Source organism: Mirounga angustirostris, unplaced genomic scaffold (assembly GCF_029215605.1).
Source record: "Mirounga angustirostris isolate CCGP_5_RB_7025 unplaced genomic scaffold, mMirAng1.0.hap1 SCAF_6, whole genome shotgun sequence".
NCBI classification, from domain to species: Eukaryota; Metazoa; Chordata; class Mammalia; order Carnivora; family Phocidae; genus Mirounga; species Mirounga angustirostris.
Genome location: NW_026991714.1, coordinates 56,523,007 through 56,544,673, shown reverse-complemented (window position 1 = coordinate 56,544,673; position 21,667 = coordinate 56,523,007). Strand labels below are relative to the sequence as shown.

The 21,667-nt window shown below is 39.8% G+C and overlaps 1 protein-coding gene across 3 annotated transcripts; it reads right to left on the bottom strand.

The window, feature by feature from the left end:
• Positions 1 to 264: 264 nt before the first annotated feature.
• Positions 265 to 21,031, bottom strand: SELL (selectin L). 3 transcript variants are annotated; one of them, XM_045877495.3, is made up of 9 exons: positions 20,913 to 21,031; positions 19,990 to 20,071; positions 17,727 to 18,113; positions 16,714 to 16,821; positions 12,574 to 12,759; positions 11,062 to 11,247; positions 9,596 to 9,724; positions 5,621 to 5,639; positions 265 to 669 (listed from the first exon to the last, which is right to left on the bottom strand). In XM_045877495.3, exons 1-9 carry the CDS (start codon positions 20,913 to 20,915, stop codon positions 651 to 653), a joined length of 1,119 nt encoding a protein of 372 aa, XP_045733451.1. In that variant the 5' UTR covers positions 20,916 to 21,031; the 3' UTR covers positions 265 to 650. The 3 variants fall into 3 exon arrangements, with proteins under 3 accessions (XP_045733451.1, XP_064450416.1, XP_045733452.1); XM_064594346.1 differs by having other exon boundaries at positions 9,596 to 9,664; XM_045877496.2 differs by lacking the exon at positions 265 to 669 and adding an exon at positions 681 to 2,007.
• Positions 21,032 to 21,667: the final 636 nt, after the last annotated feature.

The window sequence follows — 21,667 nt, the reverse complement described above, 5'->3', positions numbered from 1 at the left end:
CTGTGGAAGCCAGCCAACTGGGAAGAGGAGACAGAAGGTGGAGAGGCTTGAGGCAATTAAATAGGATGGCCTCCATTTACAGAAGGTGACGCTACTGTGCAAGTAGGACTTTCTCTGTTTAGAGCTGAACTCCATTACTTTGCTGGAGTTGGATAACATCACTTTTATGAACTTATCTCTAAGAATGTACCCCTAGAAGCGACTGGAGGGCAGGGGAGATAAAATGTGACTTGCAACAAAATCGAGTCTGTAGGAACACATGTATCAAGTTTCCACTGTATTTAAGGTCATTAGGTACAGAAGGTCATCAGGGACAGCACTGAGTTGGAACTGGAAATGGAGTCAAGATAGAGAGCAAAATCGGACATCTTTATATTCCAAAGCAATCTTCTCCCCCCATGGTCCATGAAAAAGAGAATAAAACACAAGCAATATAAAGCACAACTGTAGGCAGGGGTGCAGGGGTGGGTGAGGGTCACACAGGGAGCAGAAAGAGCTGCTGATCCTGTAGAAATCTTTCCAGATGCAGAGAAAGAGAAGCACTCCATCTTCAATATAGGAGACACCACCATGAGATACTTTTCAGGGAGGGATTTGAAGGATCCAGTGACACTTTAGTATCCCAAGAATTTTTTTTCACAGAGGTTGCTTTAATATGGATCATTTGTGCTGAATGAAAAACAGGAGAATATAAATTAAAATAAGGAGATTAAAAATTGCAAAACTTAACAGTGTTAGTAAAGGTAAATATTCACTGAACGTCAGAAAAGGAGTGAAGAAAATGCCTTTCAGATAGGTTGGACAAGACACAGGACATTCACTAAGGCAAAAGAATGAGAAGAAAACCCTAAAGCAATGCTTCTCACACTTGCAGGTACTTGCCACCCAGAGGTGGTGTTAAAATGCAGACTGATTTAGTAGGTCTGGGTGGGGCCTGAGATTCTGCATTTCTCACAAGCTCTTTGATGATGCTCATGCTGCTGGTCCATGGACCACACCTGGAGACATTTCTGGGGCACAACCTCTGTTTTAGGATCAATGAGTATGAAGGGCATTTTAGATAGACTTTAAGTGGTGGGCAGTCAATGAAAAGTAGAAGTTGACAATGCTCAAATAGAAAGAAAAATTAGAGAAAAATCAAAACTTATGAAAGGTATGGTAGTAACTCTAAATGCCTGATTCTGGTGGGACATGATTTAAGGAAATGGTTACAAATCTAGTTTCATGAAGTAAATGACACCTTTTTGTGTGTGTGTGACACAGTTGTCTCATTCTTGCAGGGGATGGGGGAGAGGGGAGGGAGCGGGGAGGCAATTATGGCATGTCTTAATAGCACCTTTCAAAGGGAGAACCAGATTCTGAGACTCTGCTCTCATGATGAACTGCCAGGGTAAACCACAGTTCAGCAGCTGCAAATGTGCTTGCCAATACAGAGATAAAAATGTTTCTGAAAACAAAATTTCACATATACCCTCCACTGAGGTTGGCATCGTATCTTCCTGTGTATCTTGGGTGTAGCTTTTACCCAGGCAGAATTTAGACACTAGAAACCAAATGAGGTGGTAAACAGAACCAATTTGCAGAAGAGTGAAAATAACCTGGCAAGAATTGAAACCACAAATGCCCTAGGTGTTGGTCATTCACCAGCGAAAAACTTTCAAGGATGAGCACACAGGACTATGCAGGTTGGCGCCAGGGGTTTAAAAAAATGCTCCAATATTTAGTGTGATGGTTTTCATTTTATGTTTGGCTTGTTCTAGAAACACACTCTACTTCTTCCATCCCACCCTTCCTCAGTACCATCACAAATGGTTTCGGGGAGAAATCATCGCATCACTGGGAGAGGAGGGTGTCTGGGACTTAGGGCTCAATCACTGAGTCCTGAGTTCTAGAAGCATAAGGATGAAGCATGATCTTTGGATCCAGATGGGTATAAATCTCAGCTTTTTCATTTATTCAGTGACCTCAGACCAGATATTTTGTTTCTCTTTACCTCAGTTCCTTCACCTGTAAAATGAGAGTATTAATAGTACTTCTTCCCCACAGGCTTGTAGGCAACATTGAATGATTTCAGACACCTAAAACACTCAGAGCAGTGTGCAGCATGGAATTAATGTTTCATAAATGTTTACAATTATCTTAACTATGTCACTAGCTCAGGGCCTATAGGAAAGTTCTTTAGCTCAGTTATAGAGTTTGAAAATGATGTCCATCAAGATCCCTTCAAGACCTAAAATTTTATAATTCTATGAATTAAAGTCACTTTGGTCAATAAATGAGAGGTGTCTCAAGGCAGCTGGGCAAATACTGCTTCTTTGCTAAGTCCTTCTAGAACATCTGGTGACTCATTCAGGACCTATCTTGATGGGGCCAGCCTTCCTTTCCAACTTCTGTTCACAGCTCCTCTACACCCTGGACTCCTGGCAGTTCCAGTCACTGCCCCCCGAACACGCTGCCCCAGCCCCACTACCATAGCGTGTTTAAATCATTTCCCTGTAGTCTCCCCTGCTTCTCTTCATACACCTAAATCCCATCCATTCTTCAAAACCAACCCAGGGTCCACCTTCTTTATAAGATTTTCTGTGATCAACAAGCTTCTTCTGTATTGAAAAAGTCCTTTAACACAGAATTCATTGTCTATTACCATCCTCTGCCTTATATTTTTCTGAAAATATTTTTTTTTATTTTTTTGTCTTCACTGCTCAACTAGATAATAATCTCCCTGAGGTCAGGGTCAAGGACTTACTTTTCTTGGTGTCTCAGTCAAGCTTAGCATTGTTCCAACACAAAAGTATGCAATAAACAATAATTGATTGATTCATTGTAAAAATCAGTGAGCCGTTAAACTTAATATGGCAATTAGCTGAGTGTGGTAATGAACTTAATGCTAATACTCTTCCTGCCAGCCTCTCTTCCTGTCCCCCAAGGTCTCCTAAAAATTGAATTGATCTGCTTCCATCTAGTGGCAATTAAAAAACAGGTGGTTCCTGTGACGAGAAAACAGCTCTGGGTGGATTGTGCCAGAAAATACTTTCACTCACTGGGTGTGAGCATGAAAGAGATCTTTACATCTTGTGGATTTCCTGCCCACAGAGATAGGGAGCCCAGCCCAGAGAAGGGTCTAGGTCCCCATCTACAGTATTGAATGGAAGATAGGGCAATAAAATAAAATAGAATATGAGAACCTCCACTGACCTGATGTTCTTATCCAGTCATCCAGTTCCTGTCTCATCTCCTAGGCAAGCTTTTTAAAAAGAGATGGCTTACGTGTTCTGCCTCTACTTCCTCATCCCCACTGAACCTTAAACACCTGGCTATCAGACTTCTTCCATCATGACCTCAAACAGAACAGTCTCTGCACTGATAACCTTGTTACGTTCAGTGAGAACTCACTGGCTCTCCCAGAAGCCCTTGAAACAATTTCTACTTCCTTCTTTCCTTGGCATTCATAACCCAGACTCTCCTCATCTTCCTTCTGCCTCTCTGGCAACTTCTCCCCATTCTCCTTTTCCTCAGTCAACCCATTTTTGTTTTGTTTTGTTTTTTTAAAGATTTTTTTTTTAATTTATTCATTTGAGGCACAGGGATACAGAGAGAGAGAGCATGAGCAGGGGGAGAGGCAGAGGGAGAGAGAGAAGCAGGCTCTCCGCTGAGCCAGGAGCCCGACGTGGGACTCGATCCCAGGACCCTGGAATCATGACCAGAGTTGAAGGCAGACGCTTAACCATCTGAGCCACCCAGGCGTCCCTTGTCACCCTGTTTGATATGGATTTTACCCAGGTTCCTGCCCTCTCTCCCACATCATCTTCTGTTCTCCCACTCCACACACTTCCCAGATGACTGTACCTGCTCCCAAAAGAGCGGTTAACCTCCTGGAATGTGAGAAACCCCAGATCCACTCTCCTGCCCCAAGGTGGCCCCTGTGCAACAGACTGAACCAATCAACTGTGGATGAGCCACAGACACCTAAAGCTCAACACAGACAAAACTGAACCTATGATCTCCACCTCCAAAACTTCTCATTCTTTTATGTTCCCTTCTCAGTAAATAGTATAGTATAGACAGGAACCATCCACCAGTTCCCCATCAAAATTACAATGACTTCTTTGATTCTTCTCTCTCCCACTTAGCGAATTAATTACCATATTCACTTGATTTTACCTCTTACCTCATGAACTCAACCTCACTGCTATTTCTCTAGACAGGCACCATCAGCTTTAACCTAGTAACTTCAAATGCCTCCAAATCAGTTATTTGCCTCCAGGCTCACCCAACTCCCCTGTTTGCAGAATGATCCTCATAAGGTGAAAATTTCAGCATGACATTCACCTGCTTTATCCGAAAAGACCTGAGGATTAAGTCCATGTTCCTTAATATGGCTTATAAATTACTCTATGATCTGGCTTATGTTGCCTTATATCTCCCCAGTTTCTCTTTTTTTAATATTTTATTTAAATTCAATTCAGTTAACATATAGGATATTATCAGTTTTGGGGTAGAATTCAGTGATTCGTCAGTTGCATATAACACCCAGTGCTCATTACATCACGTGCCCTCCTTAATGCCCATCACCCGCCCCATCCCCCCCACCCATCTCCCCACCAGCAACCCTCAGTTTGTTCCCTATAGTTGAGGCTCATGGTTTCTCTTTTGCACTCAAAGCTACAGTTCACTGAACTAGTAAGAACTTCTTCATAACAATTTGTGGTTGGTAGCATGGTTGCCTGAACAAGCAACCAACATCTTCAGGGACCATCCTGCTTCTTCCAGCATTTTAAAACGAGCTCAGTTTTCTAACTGGGCCCTCAGTATGTCACCAAAGTCTCACTTTCATAGTTCTTCCTACTTACACTCTCCTTCCCAAAATCTCTAAGCAAGTCACTGAACCCCTGAAACTGAGAAATGTTTTGCCATGTTCAATTCTGCCAACTGAACCGTGTATTTACATATGCCTGCATTGCTTCTCAGTCTGTGTTTCTCCAGCTGAAAAAATCTGAGGTTCAAGACCAAGCTAAAAAAAAATTGCCTCATTGCGGAAGCCACAGGCAGAATTCATGTTCCCTACCTCTTTCACGTTTCTGAAGGTCAATGCTTATCAGAGCAGTAGTCATTTACATTCTTATACTAGGCACTGAAGGCCTGGGGTCCAGAATTATACCTTCTTAGGGCCTGGGATTTATTAGTTTCTCAATAAATGCTTGATGAATTGAATGTTTCCCGAAAACTGTATTTGGTATTGCCCTTATATTCCTCTAGGACAAGAAGAGAAATCATCATGCTTCCAATCCTTATAGAAAATTCAGGGATAATCAGAAAGAGCTCCCTTCACATAACTGTCCTTTCTTAATAGGGCATTATTTGTTCATTCATTCATCCATTCATTCAATCAATCATTCTAATCCCCTGGCACTAAAACAAAACCACCCACACACAAAAAAGCCAAAAGCACAGCTTTTAGAGGAGGCTGGTGGATTATCACTTTATATGGAAACTTCATTTGAATGAGACCTCATGTAAATAGTTACTAAGGAGTTAACATGTCTAGCTATAACAGGAAGTGTCTCAAGGAAGGTAGAGAAAAGATCAACAGATGTAGAAACTTCTCACTGATGAAACTTACCTTTTCTGGGACTCTTTACCTAAAAATAGAAGAAATAGGAAAAATGGCATCAGTGAAAGTAGACAAGTCCAATTGTAAGAGAGAAGGCTGAGTCCTACTCCCAAAATTGGCTTTTGAGGTGTATTGTGTATTTGTTGGTGGACCCCAGCTGTGTGTAAGGGGATTTGAGATGCTGGCTTAATGTGCTAATTCAAACAGTGGTATATATTCATACATAATAGACCCATTGATACAGATGCTTCTGCATTCCATTTCATCCTTTATGCCGATCATAGAGACAGAAGTCTAGCCCGAATTGCCTGATGGTCAGTCCCGCTATGCCCATACACGTGTTTACCTCTTCCCACCCGCCATCTCAGCCCACCTGCAGATTCTTCCCTAAGAGACTTGGCTACTAATACTGTAAGAATATGTGTCATTACGTCTCACACCACCTTGTCTGTGAGAATCCACAAAGAAATTTTACTCGGGTCTTGGTGGCAGGAATTACTCATTCATCTGAGTAACTGATGTGTTTTTATCTTACAAACACAGTAAATATCATAACTATTTACGCTCCCTTCTTTGACTGGCTGCCAGGAAACAGAGCCAGAGCTGAGACCCTTTTCTATCAAGCGTGACACACATTTTTGTGTACTAACTTCACCTCTTGCTCCAACTTCTTTTTATGCCCTAAATTTTGGCCTTCCTTTCCTTACCTACTTTTAAACTAATTTTAACTTACTATGTTGAATACATTTCATAAACCATCTTACATTATTTCTGAAAAAGAAAAGAGTATAAATAAATAGATTAATGAAAGAACTGCAGAGTTGGACTCCAGAGGAAATAAAAGCAAAAAAAAAGCTTTTTGAAAAAAAAAAATCACTGGGAAGCACTGTGTTTCAGTGGCTATAAACTGGAGCTCTAGAATCATCCAGTCTGAGTGCAAATCCTGTTTTATCAACTGTGGTGTGTCTCTGAATAGCTGCTTAGCCTCTCAAGCCACAGTTCCTTCATCTGTGAAAGGAGCATGATTCTTCACTGAGTTGGTAAAATAAAACGTATTCAAACTGCTTAGGTCAGGGCCTACCACATACACAGCCTCAGATATTGTTTTAAACCTTTAAAATGTTAGAATTTACTCTTTTACACATTTCCTCCAAAATTCAGCCTGCTGATGACATTGGCTGTTTGCATTTGAGCAAAGAGAATTAAATCTTAATTAACTTCAGGTTCTGTTTGTTTATCTTCATATAAATATGTTTTCCTTTTAGGAACAATGACACACATAACAATACATGAGCAAGAATCTGTTACTACTGAGAGAGTTCTTTTTGAATAAAAGGAACTAAGGGGCATATGTTCAGTTTCATGTCTTGTTCTAACCTTGTGGGTTGGTTCAGGTGGGGAATAAGTCTTCCAACCAAGAGCTTCATTAATCTGAAGACCACTGGTGTTAAGGGGCATGTGTGGATGGGAGTCTGCTCTCTGATTCTGGCCCCTGTTGATATGGGATTTGAGACATTTGACCTAAAATCCCTGCCTCAGTTTCCTTATTTATCAAACAGGGCCAATGATAATGACTAATCAGAGAATGGTTATCGAGGGGGAAAAGTGTTTCTAGACAAGCCCATACAGACGGGCATGCATTTCTGGAGCTTGCATTTATGTCTTTTCCAGAAGAACGGAGCAAAAGCCCGGATATCAAGACAACTAGGGCAGGTATCAAACTGCAGGTTCAGAAGATCCATCCAAGGACAGGACAGGAGTCAAGAATCTAGTCATTTCACTGGCTACTATGTCCTAAATATTCACCTGTCCTCTTTTTCCAGCTTGCTGAACCCAAAACACATATGAATTCCTCAGAGTTGATAACTACTATACACATGCAGATTTATTGCTTTTAACTTTTTTTTCTTGTAAATGTGTCAGCTACACTGTTAGAAAAGCTCTGGGGGGTTAACCTGGGAACTTAACCATCATTCCTAACACCGTTTCTATAGGAAAAACATTCTTGTTGCAAAGAACTAACTTACAACTACAATCTTTGGAAGATAAAGTCACTTGAAAGTTGGAAATATCAGAAGATGTTCCACAAATGAAGGCTATTAAAATGTTACATTAAAGATACCCTGACTCTCCTACAGAGTCAGTGATCTCCCAGGGCTTCTGTTCTTTTTGTTGGCATACATTTATCTAGCCCAACTGCCCGTTATCTGTTTCCTGTTTGCCCCACACTTATTCCCACAGCAGGGGCATGTAGTTTTCAGGTTATCAGTTTGAGATCTTGTACAGAAATGACTCCAGGGTAAAAAAATTTTAAAAACAACCCCACTGCTTTTCTCACCCCTGCTGAGCCACCTTCGCCAGCTAACCCCCGCCCTGCACCCCACACCCTGCCACTGAATACAAGTGACTTCATTCTAGTCTTTAGATTCTAACAGTTATTAAAAGACTTTGGAATTTGGGGATATCCTACTTATTAAGATGACTCCCAGCCCCCAAATCCTTAAAGGTTATTTAGAGAACAGCCCCGTCTCCCAGAGGGTGGTGTGTAATGGTCCACTGCAATCTCTACCCCTCAGTTCTGTCACCATCATCCAAGGTAGGAGGGAAAAAAAGACAATTGGGGTCAGGCTTTGAAGTCTCAATGGAAAGGATAATCAATGGCGGGAGAAAAAAAATCTCATTCTTCCTGTGCCTTAGAGTAATACTTGAGTTCTTCATATTGTACTGTAAGATGATGGGATCCAGTCTTAGCAGAATTTCCAAGAACAGGAGCAGAGACACATGAGCGGATCAGGGCCCTCACTTGACATGAAGGAAGCTCTTGCACATCAACGGTGCCCCCTTCCATCATCTTTCTGGGTTGGTTATAAAAATAATCTAGTATCATTCTTATATTTGGAATGAAAGATCAGATCACAGTAGAAGACCGCTAGGGATTGGTAGATAACATTCCTGCAACTGGCAGTGAGGATGGGTGAGAGGCAGCCTTTATAGACCATACTCACTGAACAGAATACATACTAATTAACTGATGGAAGTAAAATTAAAATGGCAATCAACTGACTCCATAGAAAGGCAACACCAAACAGTTGGTTAGCAGTTATTTTGAGATCACTGATGGCCTCTGAACTTAAGGCAGTGATATCTCAAAAGCTGCTAATGTCCATGAATTTCCTAGTCTTAAACGTTTCTGCCAGGTGAGTTTGGCCAAATGTGGCAGTGCATACTCAGGGTCTGCCACAGACAGTGGGCCTATAACCAGCAAGTCGGTCCCACTTTAAGGTTTGGACATACTCAGGAGGGAGGTGAGGGGAGTGATGCTGTTGTTTTTCCCTGGTGGTGTCCCATGTATTGTGCCAGGCAGTAGCTATTGGCTTCTCAAACAGCCCTCCTTATTCCCTTTTCTTCTCCAGGCCAGAGTGGAGGGGAGGCAAATGCAGTGCATTTGGTTAGAACTGTGACCTTAGTGAATAGACACAGGGGGGAAAACGTGAGGATTTTTTTTTCCAGAGACAATGCAATTCCCACACGTAAGAAGTCAGACAGATATGTGACTCAGGTTTTGGGGAACAGTGCCTTAAAAACCTTATTGGACATTAGATTCCTTTTCTAGTGGAATTGTAGCATTGAGATCAAAGGCATTTAGGCTCTTAGAGGACAGAGATTATACGTCCTTTTTTTTTCAGAATTAAAGAAGAGCAAAGAACCATTAAAATATCTCATTTGTCTATTATCACCCTAGCATGGTGCCTTGAAGACAGTAGGCATTTTTAAAAGGTTTGTCAGATGAAAATCACAAATCGGCCAACTTGTTTTAATGGAAGTATGCATGGGCTGTTTCACACATCCTCAGGGATGATATCTATAGAACACAGAGCTTGGTATCTTGCTTTGGTTGAACTGATCATACTTAATTTCCTGTGTGTTTCTATATTTTTTCCATTTTGAATTGTATTACTTTCATATGAAGGCAAACTCACATACCTTTCTTTAATCTTCTCGCCAGCCAAATGATAAATGCCAGCCCAGCAAAAGCAGTAACCATGACTGCCACTGGAATGAAGACAGGGTTATAGTCGCCCTTCTTGATCATTGAGAAACTCCTGTCCACTTCTGAAAGAGAGATCAGTAAGGAACAGAGCACGAGGCCACAGCACTATGTACTTAGTGCCATCTCGTGACATTAGGCTTTGTTCCTCCCCATGTCTCCCAGTAATAGCCCATTTGATGCCCTTTGATAGATGATGAAACTAGCATGGGAAAGACCATGATGAGCCTACAGCAGAAGCAGAGACAGGACAAACTTTTCTAGCCCAATGCCTATAAATTCTTAGTCTCCAGATTTGCAATTCATGGAACTCCCAGAAGAAGTACCTAAAAATCTTGGCAAAAAGTGGTCATCATTGTATTTATTTCCACGGCTTTGTTCAATAGTTGGGATTCTACGACACTGAGAAGACCTAACATGTCTAATAAGACTTCAAGAAAAATAAAAGCCAGTGATCTGAACCAGGTAACATATCAATCAAAGGAAATTATTAGTGCTTTTACTTTGAAACAGCTGTGCAAGCATATGCACTTGTTGTTTGCATCCAAGGACCTACATTAAACTGTCTTTTAAATGATGTGGTCCTACCACATATTTCTACTTCCTTCACAAATAAGTAGATGGATACACCTATATCCTCTTGAAAGAGTGAACTAAGTTCATTTGGGAGCTTTTGTTGAAAAACTACCCATATGAAAAAAAAATTAAAAAAAAAAAAAAGAAAAACTACCCATATGAAAAAAGTCTACGTTCCAATACCATGAATTAAACAAATGTACTTTTGCATATTAGTACAGGGTTTGTGTCCCTTATTCTTGGTGTTACTTTGATGAATTCTTTCAAGGTGCTTCCACTCTCACACCCAAATATATAATAGCAAAAAAGCTCAAGTTCCCAGATGATCCAAACAGAGGACAACTTATTTATTTACCTGATTTAGCATGGGCACCGTGTCAAGTGGAGAGTCCATGGAAATGAGGAAGACAGAGTCCTTCTCATACACAGATTAAGGAGGCATCAGCTTAGTGATAATGGAGAAATATCCACTATTTTGGGAATTAGGTGGTCACTGGTGACCTTTGTCGGGACATTTTACTGGACTAACGGAAGCAAGATAGTAGTAGAATAGAAGAATGAATAAGAAATAAGTCAGAGACAGTGCCTTTAGATGTTAAGAGTTAAGATAGGAGTTGAAAATCAGCTGAAGAAAGAAATGGTTGCCATTGAAGGAAGACATAGAACAGCCCAGGATTTTACAGTAGATTAATGTGTACAAATTTATCTTTAGGCCATACACATTTAGCAAAATGAAATTTAAAAGTTTAATATATCTTTCCCTATTATCTCCCCATCTACCAATTCCATTCTTAAATCTTCAGTATATCAGGGCACATTTACTCACTTTGACATTTTGGACTAGGGCTTGACCAGATTCCAGATGATCCACAAATAGTTTTCCTCTCCCCGATTAACTCCGTTTCTTCTGAGCAGTTGAAGGTGCACATGGAGGTAAAGCTGAAGTTCCCCAAGGGGTGACTACAGTCCATGGTCCCCAAATCAGGGGCCTCCAAAGGCTCACATTGAATCACTTCAATGAAAAAGAAAAAAGCAGTATTTCTGAGCAGGGACCCTCCCTTGACCAAAGGTTTTTAGCCAAAGTTGCTTGACTCAACTGTAGAACCACCTGATTGAATCTAGACATTTATAATCTCTAAAAATTAGTTCTGATAATGCTGCTTCCAGACTTTATTTTCTTGAGAATAATGGAGAATGGTGAGTCAGAGGGGAAGCCAGGAGCACTGACCACCCTTGGGAGGTGATAAGGAGGGGAGCAGAGGGTAGAGTTGGCTCCTCTAGGTTGTTGCCCCAGTCTTGGTAACTCTCCAGCTGAAAGTGTGCCATGCTACATGGCCTTGGCCTCAAGAGCTCTCATGGAATATGCTCAGTGAATGCAGAGAATTCCCACCCTTTCACTTGACAAGCAGTGTTGAAAAACACCCTCATTCTCTGAAGCAGGTCACTCAACTTTTGTAAATTCATCAACTTGTTGGGCAACTTAGTTCTATGATTTAAATATGATTTTGATAATTTTATGAGAATTAAACCACTTAAAATTAGTGATTCAGATGCATAAATGTAGAAAATGTAACCAAAACTTCACAGGTACAGATGCGGCCAGTTTTCTCCATATAGGGGTAGTCTTCTTGACAGTTAAAAAGAAAAACCCACCACATTTCAAATGAAAAAAAAAAAAAGATCAAGAGACTATGTGTTTGTTTTTCACAGTGGTTGTTATTCCCCTGAGAATTCACAGAGGAGGAAAAGTAAAAATGATTTTAAGAATAAACCAAATAAAACAATCAAAAAAACCTTCTATTGGGGCTCCTGGGTGGCTCAGGTGGTTAAGTGTCTGACTCTTAATCTCAGCTCATGTCTTGATCTCAGTCAGGATTGTGAATTCAAGCCCTATGTTGGGTACACTGGGTGTGGAGCCCATTTAAAAAAAAAAAAGAACACCAAAACCCTCAACCCCCTGGGAAGGAAATTCGTTGGTGTTCAGTAAGATGCCACATAAAAAGGGTTATTGAGAGGACAGAACAACCAACATTTAACTGAGGTTCAGCAAGACTATTTTTGCCAAGACAATGAGAAAACTAAAAATTACAGTATAATCACACCATGTATGTACATATTGTGAGATGGTTTCAGAGATATTTGGTTGTTTTTTGTTTGTGGTTTTTCTTTTTGATTTGAGCAACAACAATCCCTTTAAAAAACATCACAGTGTGATCTAAGTTAGATTAAACTATGTTCCAAAGAGGACAGAGACTTCTTAGCAAGTCTCTACTGCATTTTCTCAGTTTGTAAACCCAAGGCGGCCATGACAAAACCTCTAGTCTGAAGAGTTACTCACTTTCACAGGTTGGTTCTTGAGATGACCAGTTTCCAAAAGGTCCACAAGTGGTTTCCTCAATCCCAATGAGGTCTGTTCCCTCAGAGCAGTTGAAGGTGCATGTGGAAATAAAGCTAAAGTTCCCCAAGGGGTGACTACAGTCCATGCTCCCCAAATCAGGGGCTTCCAAAGGCTCACACTGAATCACTGCAGTAACAAAAGAAACAGCATTGGCTAGTGTGAAGAGGACCTGATGTCTGGGTTTAAATCCCAGCTCTGCCTTGGCACAAGGTAAATTAACCCTTCCAGCTTCAGTCTCTTCATCTATGAAAGAGGAATCATGGAAGCCTGGGTGGCTCAGTCGGATCTCATGACCTCAGCCTTCGGCTCTGGTCATGATTCCAGGTTCCTGGGATTGAATCCCGCATCGGGCTCCCTGCTCAGTGGAGAGTCTGCTTCTCCTTCTCCCTCTGCCTCTCCCCACTCCTCATGCTCTCTCTCGCTCGCTCTCTCAAATAAATAAATAAAATCTTAAAAAAAAAAAAAAAGAAAGAAATAGGAATCATGATGACTGTGTTAACTTCCTAGAGTTGGTATGGGAATTAAATGATCTAATGTAAGTCAAGGGCTTAAAAGAGAACCTGACTCAAGATATCCATCAACAGATGAATGGATAAAGAAGATGTGGTGTATATATATAATGGAATATTATGCAGCCATCAAAAGGAATGAAATCTTGCCATTTGCAATGACGTGGTTGGAACTGGAGTGTGTTATGCTGAGTGAAATAAGTCAATGAGAGAAAGACATGTATCATACGACCTCACTGATATGAGGAATTCTTAATCTCAGGAAACAAAGTGAGGGTTGCTGGAGTGGTGGGAGGTGGGAGGGATGGGGTGCCTGGGTGATAGACATTGGGGAGGGTATGTGCTATGATGAGCGCTGTGAATTGTGCAAGACTGTTGAATCACAGATCTGTACCTCTGAAACAAATAATACATTATATGTTAAAAAAAAAAAAAAGAAGAAGATAGCAGGAGGGGAAGAATAAAGGGGGGGAAATTGGAGGGGGAGACGAACCATGAGAGACTATGGACTCTGAAAAACAAACTGAGGGTTCTAGAGGGGAGGGGGGTGGGGGAATGGGTTAGCCTGGTGATGGGTATTAAAGAGGGCATGTTCTGCATGGAGCACTGGGTGTTATATGCAAACAATGAATCATGGAACACTACATCAAAAACTAATGATGTAATGTATGGTGATTAACATAACATAATAAAAAAAAGAGAGAACCTGGCTCATAGGAAGTCCTAATTAAACACTAGCTAGTCTTTTTATTATTGTTGGCATTATCTGTGGAGAGAATGTTTAAACCTACATAGGTTCACATGGGAATGACCAGCTCAATTTGGAAATAACTCACATCAGAGCTCCTAGGTATATTAGAGTGCTGGGAGCAGGAGGTGTGGAAAAAGAGTGGGAAAGCTTTAGGAAACATCTCAGCCTTGATTCTGTCTCCACCCTCTCTAGCTCCTACCTTCAGTCCCCTCCAGAAACTATTTCCCTGCTCTGACTTGTGGTATCATAGTAGATCAAATTGAGCCTTGGAAATCATTCTTCATATTTTTAGGCCCTGCCATGCCATTTGAACAACTATTTCAACTCTTGTGTCCTATTGATTATCAAATTTGAGCCATCATTATGACCTTAGTTTTGAGATTTCAATGAAGAATGGACTTGAAGAACTAGAAAATTTTTATATTTTCCATATACAGTATAAGCCCAAATTACGTTCTCCAGTTCAACTCATGCCTGCAAGTAAGTGCCTAATATATCCAGGCATAGTCTCAATCTGATATATGAAATGGTAAATAATACTGATCTCAAGCAGCTGTCAGTTTACCAGGGGATACAGACAAGTACATGGATGACTTCAACAAATGTGGGATAAACAAGAGAGAAATATGTGCAGCTATTGGGACATGGAATTTAGAGACTTAGCTTGTCTTAGGGTCCAAAGAAAGCTTTCTGAAGAAAATTGGTCCCTGAACTATGTCTTAAAGATGAACAGGTGTGTTAGCCATGTGCAAAAATGAGGGATAAAGCCACGAGCAAGTCAATGAGATACAAAGCATGCATGAAAAGTGTGGAGAACTACAAGCATTTTAATGTTCCTAGAAGGAAAGAGGAGGCAGGAGCTGATGGGAGATGAGATTAGAAAGAAAGGTAGGAGCTAAGGTTAAATGCTGTTATCTTTTTTTCAATTATTTTTTGAGTACCTACTATGTATTAAGCATTTCTCTAAGCTTGAGGAGTTCAGATTTCATCCTGTAGGACAAATGATAGTTAGAAATTAAAGGGTAGATATATGTGTGATGTTTGTTTGTTTTTGATTAATCAGCCTGCCTATAGTATGAATAGTATTTTTAAGGGGAGCTAATTTAACCTTGTGGAACTTAGCAAGAAACTAAAGCAATAATCTAGGAGGAATGAGGGCAGTAGTAGCAGAATTGACAAGTAGGAGGAAAATTAGAGAAACAGTAAGTTATAAAAATGAACAGTGTGTTACTTTGCATAAAAGGGGAGGTGGAAGAGTTTCATATCAGAGTACCCATGTAAATGGGGGTGCCTCATACTGAAATAGAAATACAAAAAGGCAAGTTGGCTGGGACAATTGATTTTACAATCTTTGGGGCATTACAAAAGATATACTTAGCATATTTGGAATTATTCAGGGCTGGACAAAGATTTGTCAGTCCAAAGCTCACATGAATCTGTGAGTCCACAGAAGTTGGTAAGTTTGATCAAAGCGGGGTCATGTAGAGTCCCTGGACAAAAGATAGAAGAAAATGAGAAATAACAATAGTGTATGGGCTTGGATAAGTGCCCATGAAGAAACCCAAGGAGAAATGATTATAGGTAGAAAGAAGACCAGAAAAGAATGATAAAATGGAAGCGGAGGCAAAAAAAAAAAAGAATAAAATGTTCAAAAGGGAGTGAAATGGTTATGCCAATGACATAACAATTAAAAAATAAAATATGAAAATATTAAGGATAAATAAATAAATAATAAAAAATAAACTTCAGCAGTGGAGTGAAAGTATTGGGTAGGAATTGAATGAAATGAGTTAGACCTATTCCAGTTGGTTGACATTTAAATTTATTTTAGCTTTAATTCTTTATCCTTTACAAACATTGCTGTTCTCTTCTTATAATTTTCTATCCTATGCACCAGATACTTCAACCATAATTTTTTTTTCAACCATAATTTTGAAACTTAATCAATGTCAATCAAAGGATTTGATGTTTCTTTTGGTAGTGAGTTGACTGGGTCAAAGACTCCTTGACTTTGAGTCTATGTACTCTTTCCTTTCTGTTTTCTACCATCATATCTGTCAATAATTTCAGTAGACTCCCACTGATTCTCTCCATCTTCTCTTTTTGTTCCTCAATCCATCTTATGCATTGCTTCTAGGAATATTGCCCCAAATGCAGGTCTTAAGATACTAAGTGGCCTCCCATTGTCAAATAAAGGCCAGATTCTTTCATTAGGCAGTTAACTCCAGCTTACCTTGCTTTCCATCAAACTAAATTATGAGCATACATAATTTCCACTAGCTAATTGCAAATCCTTTATGGGCAGAATCTATAATAGATTTGTTTTTGTATCCCCCCAAATACCTAGCTCAAATAAATGTGTTGGATTTATTACTATATTTCTCTGACCTGTATTTTGTATCATTATGTGAACTTTTCTTTTCAGCCTTGCCCTGTCATAACTTTGAGGATTACATAAAAGAGCAAGATTACCTAATGGTTAACTCACCCTCCTAACAATAAATGGCAATGTTTCTTTCAAGCTTTAGACTTCTAACGAATCCAACAAGTTGGCTAGATTATGAGTTCCCTAACAACAGGAATCTACCAAGCTGCCTTCTTTGTGAAACTCAAAAAGACGTGCTAAGAAGTGATTTGAAACTTCATGCTGACTTGTGAAATCTTTCAGAAAACATAACAACATTGTGCAAGCATATCCTTCTGATCAAAACTTCTCCATTTCTTGGAATAGCAGGTATCATTTTGTCCCAGTCAACCTCCACAAGTTACAAGAACCCCTAAACTATATATAGGAAGAAACAAGTCAGGATGGGGGCTTACCAAATTGACACTGGGGTCCATAGTAGCCCACATCACAGTTGCAGGTGTAATTATTGATGGTTTCCACACATTCTCCATGGTTGCCACATGACCAGGGCTGACAAGAAGCTTTAAGGGAGGGTCAGAAATAAATGATTTTAACATGATTACTTCTTAGTACTCATAATCATTTCTTCAGGTATAGATAGCTTTCTGGCTGCGACTATTTAATTAACAGAAAGGTTTATTTGTACATTCATAGCTTTTTTTGGCAATAAAACCATATGCTAGAATTTTTTATTTATGTAATATACTGGCCATATAGCCACAGACATATACATAGGATGAATTTACCAAGGCCAATACTCTATAACACTTCAGAGAAACTTAGTGACATACTTTGAAACTCTTGGAATACTTTGTTTTAAATGTTATAAGTAGGTTAAATGATGACCCAACCCCAACCATTTCTGCAATATGCTTGACAATCCCTTCCTTTATAGAAAATACTAGAGAAAGATTAAGTCTGAACTTGTTAAATCAGTAGAGAGCCCAATTTACAAGAGATCAAATTAACTATGTTTCATTGTTGAAATATGACTTGGAAAAACACTGTTTTGGAACTGAAAACAGAAGTTTCCAACCTCCACAGATAATGAAACATGGCAATATTTCATTTTATAGAATTATGTAAGATTAAGCCAAAGAGGAAACATGAGCATAAATCCCCCTACCTTACAGTGAGGAAACAGGCATCATGTGAGCCTGAGCTCCTGGCCAGACCCATCTCTCTGCTTCTACTTCCCTGCCTTACTTCTCACATACACTTACATATTGATGTAAATTGATTTAGAGGTGTAGTTTTGGGGTGTTAGGAGCAGCCTCACATGCCAAAAATGCACAGAAGTGACATGATTTTATTTTTATTTTTTTGGAGGACTGGATTTATTTTAGAATGTACTAGAAACTACTTTCTTCCCTATCATCCTCCTGGGATGAGTCCCATCATTCTCTCCACTTTGGCCACTCCCTACCTGTGTAACAGAGGGCTCTCTTTTGTTTGTAGCAGGAGTCATCATTCCACTTTCCTGCGTCTTTGATCCTCTTGATGTAGATCTCCACACAGTCCTCTTTGGACTTCTTGTTATTAGGCTCTCCATCTCCCCAGTTCTCCGCTTCTTTTGTAAGAGACTTGTTGGTTCCCACCCAAGTCCATATTCCTCCTACTTTCCGGATTCCTATCCAGTAGTAAGTTTTGCTGAGGGGAAGTGTCCTCTCCAGGTACTCAATTTCCCCCTTGTTTTGTATGGCAACTAAATCTGTGTAATTTTCTTGGCAGTACCTTCTAGCCCTCGCCCAGTTCATAGATTTTTCAGAATAGTGGTAAGTCCAGCCATTGGTTCCATGACGTGCAAGGAAATCTGAAAGACATCAGTGTGAATTATGCAGACTCTCAGTTACAACTGAAAAGAACCTAGAAGTAATCCAGGCTGGGCTTGCCACTTAAAGATGACGAAACCAAGACCACAGAATCAGTCATTTGCAGATTTTGAGTGGAACCTAGACCTTCGGGTCCTGATCACTTTTCACAGTAATATATAATACTTTTTGCTCATAGCAAATTTGGTAGCTTCCTAGATTTTATTTCATAACCTCATTTTTTCCCTCAAAATTCTTCCAAGTGAAATTTAACCAATGTATTTTAGAAATTCATATTTCTTTTTCTATTTCTGTATAATATATATCCCTAAAACTTACTGCCCACTTTTTTATACTGGGATAATTTCCTAAAAGCCAACATTTATGTTTCTGTGGGAGAAGTAATATAAGGACAGGAATAACAACATACTTTTAAGTATTCTCTTTCATATCAAAAAGGTAATCTTTTACCACAGGAAGAGCTGCTTCTGGGAAAGCCTCAATACATAGCTCAAGCCTTATATATCTAACTATATTTTTAAAAAAGAATAGTTTACAAAACCAAATGCTGCAGGATTATGAAATTGATTTAGATCTTGTTCTGTGCACAAAGATACTCAGCTGATGGTGTTTAATAATCATACGGGCTCTTCAAATAGGAGGGCTTTGACAAAACCGAAACAAACACATAATTATGCAATGACCTCATGGTATCATATGCCAGTCTAAGCATGGTATGATCTATGTGAAATGCTGTTCTACCATTACGGTAAATGTTTTCATGGTCATCAATATTTATTGAGTTTTCACTATGTAGGGCAAAAACCATGGAGGAATACCAAAGAAAACATAGATCCAATTTTTACAGTCTCCTAAGGATTCCAAACAAGGAATAACAGATGCAAAGAAAACATAATTAATCTTGATCCAATTAAACATATCAGAAGTGAACAGAGAACTGAGAAACAGATAGGATTAATGAGTAAGGAATGTAATAAAATAAACATTTGGAACAGAGTTTTGAAGGAACATTCTACCAGAATATAAGTTCTAAGAGAGAAGAAACTGTTTGGTTCAGTGCTATATCCTCAGTGCCTAGGACAGTGCCTGGCACATTATAGGAACTTGGAAAACACTTGTTGAATGAAAAGAGCACTAGCTTTGCAGGTGACATGAGGAAGACATGGCATAAGGAATGTGTCAGGGGCAGAGAAAAGCACATTTGCTTGGCCAGAGCTCAAAATCTAAGCCAGGGAGTAAGAAGGACTAACTTACTTAAGAAGGGGAAACAAGGTTCAAAACAACTGCTGGAGAGTCTTCAAGAATCAGACATAAAACTTATCACACTAATGAGAGAAGAATAAAAAAAATATATATAAAAGGCACACTTTAATTGTAGAAATAACATTGACATGCACTAAATTATTGAAAAAAAAATAGAAAGTATCGAGCACCCGGCTGGCTGAGTTGGAAGAGCATGTGACTCTTGATCTTGGGCTTGTGAGTTCAAGTCACATGTTGGGTATAGAGAGTACCTGAAAATAAAATCTTTTTTAAAAAAATAAAAGTACCCTGCTAAATATTTGGTATGGATTGTAAGGGTCCCATCAGATTTTCCTTAATTGACTTTATTTCTTCATAATTAAGACTTTTGTGGGATTATCAGGATCTGGACCATGCAACAAGGGTGTGGCAGGCTTAGAAGGTTTCTGGGGGAAGTACTAAAAGTAACAGAAGAAAAGGACATTCATAGAAAGGATAGAACTAACAACTATCTATCTAATATTCTTCCCTGTGACTACATGCACCCAGTGGATATTTAAGAAAAATAAGCGTAAGTTAAAAAGGGCTTAGCAATATACAAATGCCATAACGTACCACAACATAGCACTGTCCAGACCCACAACTTGAAGATATTCCATGAGCCCCTCTGAGAACTCTGACATTTCCATGGAAATATCTGCAAAGAAAATACAAAATTATAGTTAGATTTATATTCTTAAATCACAATTTTTAGAGCACCTTGAGGAGGTGGCTGCAACTTTCTTAAAGTTCAAAATAAAATACATATGCTCACTAACCCTGTCTGAAGGAAGAGGTTTCTTAGATGTGCATGAAAAAGTAGCATTAAATTTGCTTCAAAACTGATACAGAGTTGTTTCTTTTCTTTTTCATGTTTTAGCCTTAGGTTGCTGATTATTACTACTCTGATTTTTTTCTACATTTCAATATTTTTTTGTACTTCCTTTCTGCTGAGCTGTTAGATGAAACTATTTGATACTTAATATGTATATTTTCAAGGTGTTCTTTGATGCTTAATGAACTATTGAGGTCTGAGATTTAAATGTTAAAATCTTACACTGGATTACAATGGTTCGATGCTTCAAACACTTAAAAGTATTAGATAGCCAGACACCAATAAAGAAAAGCAGTTCATTTCTTTTTCAATTAAAAAAAAATACACTTTGCAGAATCCAGACCACAAGTTCTCTGCACACCTTAAAACCATATTTTCTGAAGTGTATCACCTCTCAGGTAGCCCCAGTGTTCACCTGCAAAAGTGCTCATTTCAACAAAATAGTACTTCTTCAAGAATCTCACCAGAGACAAATCAATGAAGAGAAATCAGCACATCTGAGAAGAAAGATTCTAGAAGCACCTTTTAGACTCAGCATTTTTAATTATTGGCTTTGTTAAAACCAAAAATGAAGTGTGTTGTTTCTTGTCCTTTGCCACCTGTCTTTGCAATCTCAAGGGGTTCTATCTGAGCATCTGGAAATCTTTGAGGCTGATAAGCTCACCATGGCTTTATTTGTCCTTCTTTAGCTCTTCTGGACTTCAGCCTCTCCACTCAGCACCAGGGTGTCTAGGTCCTTGCCCACAGCTGGGTGCGCTGTGCTTCGGGAGGCTGCGTGGAGTGCCACCAGAAAGGCTTGCTTTTTTTTCATTTCTCAGACTGAGGCTCACATCCTCCTCCCCTTCCCCGCATCTTTCCCCACCTCTTCTCGCTCCTCTTTCCCCACCCCTTTCCTAATCTGCCTTCTGTCACCACCCTGAGAAAAGAAGATCTGCTGACCAGGGGCATTGTTGCTAGATTCTCTCCTCCTTCCCTCCTTTCCCTCCCTTCCTTCCTTCCTTCCTTCCTTCCTTCCTTCCTTCCTTCCTTCCTTCCTTCCTTCCTTCCTTCCTTCCTTCCTCCCTTCCTTCCTTCCTTCCTTCCTTCCCTCCTGTCTTCTCCTCCTCCTTCTCCCTCTCTCTGCCTCCCTCCCTCCCCTCCACCCCCATCTCTCTCTCTCTTTCCCTCCTTTCTTTTTGGATAAAACCTGTGCTACCTCTTGGCTATCCTTGGTAGTGAGCCCCAGATTACTGCAAACACCACAGGATCAGAGCACCAATTCCTGATGCCTGTCAAGCTTCAGTAGACAGTTCCTGCTCCCTCTGTCCTTGCTCGCCCCCTAGTGGAGGTCCCTGGTAATGGCATCTCCTAGAGTTAAGCCCTAAAGATAGCAAAGCCCAGGGGCGGTTTTTGCCTTGGGGAGTTTGGGGGCCTAGAGTA

Bases quoted from the DNA above. Each gene is read 5' to 3' on its own strand.
- SELL (XM_045877495.3), bottom strand. The intron at 18,114-19,989 runs GTACGTTATGGC...GATGTCTTTCAG, and splicing joins CTGGACAGTGCTATGTTGTG to ATTTCCTTGCACGTCATGGA. The intron at 12,760-16,713 runs GTAAGCCCCCAT...TTGTTACTGCAG, and splicing joins TGGACCCCAGTGTCAATTTG to TGATTCAGTGTGAGCCTTTG.